The sequence below is a fragment of the Meleagris gallopavo genome, chromosome 12 (genome assembly GCF_000146605.3).
Source record: "Meleagris gallopavo isolate NT-WF06-2002-E0010 breed Aviagen turkey brand Nicholas breeding stock chromosome 12, Turkey_5.1, whole genome shotgun sequence".
Taxonomy (NCBI): domain Eukaryota; kingdom Metazoa; phylum Chordata; class Aves; order Galliformes; family Phasianidae; genus Meleagris; species Meleagris gallopavo.
In genome coordinates this window covers 17,046,981-17,049,026 of record NC_015022.2, presented here as the reverse complement: position 1 = coordinate 17,049,026, position 2,046 = coordinate 17,046,981, and the positions used below count along the sequence as shown (strand labels likewise).

The window sequence follows — 2,046 nt, the reverse complement described above, 5'->3', positions numbered from 1 at the left end:
TTTTTTTAAGTAACAAAACTGAAATTTTAAACATTGGCTCATATGATGAAACGGGGAAAACGGGAATCATCTTACCAAGCAAGACTCAAGTTTCAGTAACATACAATTTACAGTTCAGAAATATAAAACTTCAGAAGAAACAACCTGAAATATTCAGAAGAATTTTGTCCATACTTTCCTGAGTTCTGTTATCAAGACAATCATCTAACAAAGAAAAAACAAACTATGATGTATTTTCACAAGCCATCTAAGCCTGAACTTTAGCTGAAGCTAAAATAGATTATCCCTCTTTTCCCAAGTCAAGCAGTTTCTTGCTCTCTCTTACAGTAGGTTGTGGACAGCTCTGAAGACTGAAAGCCCATTCTTTTCTGTATTATCATACCAAACCTATCAATCCATCTGCACTGACCATTTTATCTGTCTGCTCTCTGTAATAACATTAAAAATTAAAGAACAGGGTTGGAATCATTACTGCAATTCTTTAAACGTACGTAATGATTTCAATATTAATCACACATTTAAAGATTACTAAAGAGCAGTACAAAAATATAGCATTCTGACATCATGACTAGGGAATAATTTCACCAATAAAAACTAGTTTTTAAAATATTAAAGAACTAAATCATCATCACAGCAGCTTAGAGTACAAATTACACACATTAAATCTGTGGCAAGTCTCATATTCTAAGTGCTTCAAATTTTAATATCAAACAGGCATTTAAAAAACAAAAACGAAAGCAACTAGTGATTACTAGCAGCAGCAGCAGAGAGTTGTTTTGGGAACACACCTCTTCGGTCTTATTTCCATAACCGTTACCCCAGTCACTTTGTCACCATGAAGTACTGTGTGGACAATCGGTGCAGAACCACGCCACCGTGGAAGGCAGCTGGGATGGACATTCAGCACGCCACTGAAATGAATTTGAGTAGGAACAGTAACTGAAATTTATGTTAACGTGTGTGCAACAGTACAGTGGAACTACTTCACGAATTACCTGCTCAGAACTTCTGAGATTTAAATACACACATAAGGGAAATTCACACTATGTAATCTTCAACTTCCCAGTAAACATGGAAGTGGAAGGAATGAACAGGTTATGTTGAATGCTTGCATAGATCTCTATCGACATGATAAAGAGCCTTACAATGACAGAAGGACTCAGATAAGCAGGTAATTTCATGGAAGATGTTCATCTCACCAGCTGCAAGTCACAGGCATAGATTGCAATGACAGTCAAAAACAGAGCTCGTTTAACTAAGAAAGCAGCTGCAGATGTCAACTCACTTACTATGGGAACTGCAGAATAAGGTTCTCGCTCAAGAGACGCCCAAACGATGCCACCACACCAACATCAAACTGCCCCGCAGGCCCCGTCTGCGGCCACTCATGCACAGGCAGCTGGAGCTCACGGGCACAGCTCTTCACAGGCAGTTCTACGGGCAGATGGGAGGGCAGCGTCACCACTTCCAGCCTGGACACAAGCAAGCCCCTGCTGGGCTCCCTGATGTAGGAAAAGAATTAGAGAACTCGTGCAAGCAGAACTAAGGAGAGTCAAAGACTGCTGACCCCCCACCCTCACTGTGCTCCTTTCTACATCGCCTACCTCTCCGCACCCCAACCTCCAGATGGCCCCCAGACTCTCAGCCCAACCCTCTTCAATCCCAGACACCATTATCAATTTCCTCGCCCTCTGTAGCTCATTTCCTCACCACCGACCTATTCGTGATCCTACGATCCCAGCTGCAAAGCACAGCCGCTGCCCTCCCTTCCCATACCGACACTCACACTCACCTCTGAGCCCTGCCCTCCCCCAGAAGCCTCCAAAGCGCACTCCATCACCGGCCCAACCTCCCAACCAACCTCCTAACCACCCTCCCAAACCTTGCTGTCTAGCCTTCCGAGCAGTACCTGGCGGCCTGCAAGGCACGCAAAGTAGTAACAGCGAAGCGGTCGGTGCCAAAGAACAACACCCGCCATGGAGGCTCCCGCCGAGGTCCCACTCCGTTGCCCGCCGCCTTCAGGCCCTCGCGCCAAGCGCGGAGAAG

General features: G+C 44.9%; 1 protein-coding gene across 1 annotated transcript in view; it reads right to left on the bottom strand.

Annotated features, from left to right (window-relative positions):
- MTFMT (mitochondrial methionyl-tRNA formyltransferase) overlaps positions 1-2,043 on the bottom strand; it is a gene marked incomplete at its 5' end in the record, with an annotated part of 4,941 nt that extends 2,898 nt beyond the window's left edge. Inside the window, 3 exons of the mRNA XM_010717654.2 lie at positions 789-911; positions 1,290-1,502; positions 1,910-2,043. Coding sequence (XP_010715956.1) covers positions 789-911; positions 1,290-1,502; positions 1,910-2,043 — 470 coding nt within the window. The remainder of the gene's footprint in view (positions 1-788; positions 912-1,289; positions 1,503-1,909) is intronic.
- Positions 2,044-2,046: the final 3 nt, after the last annotated feature.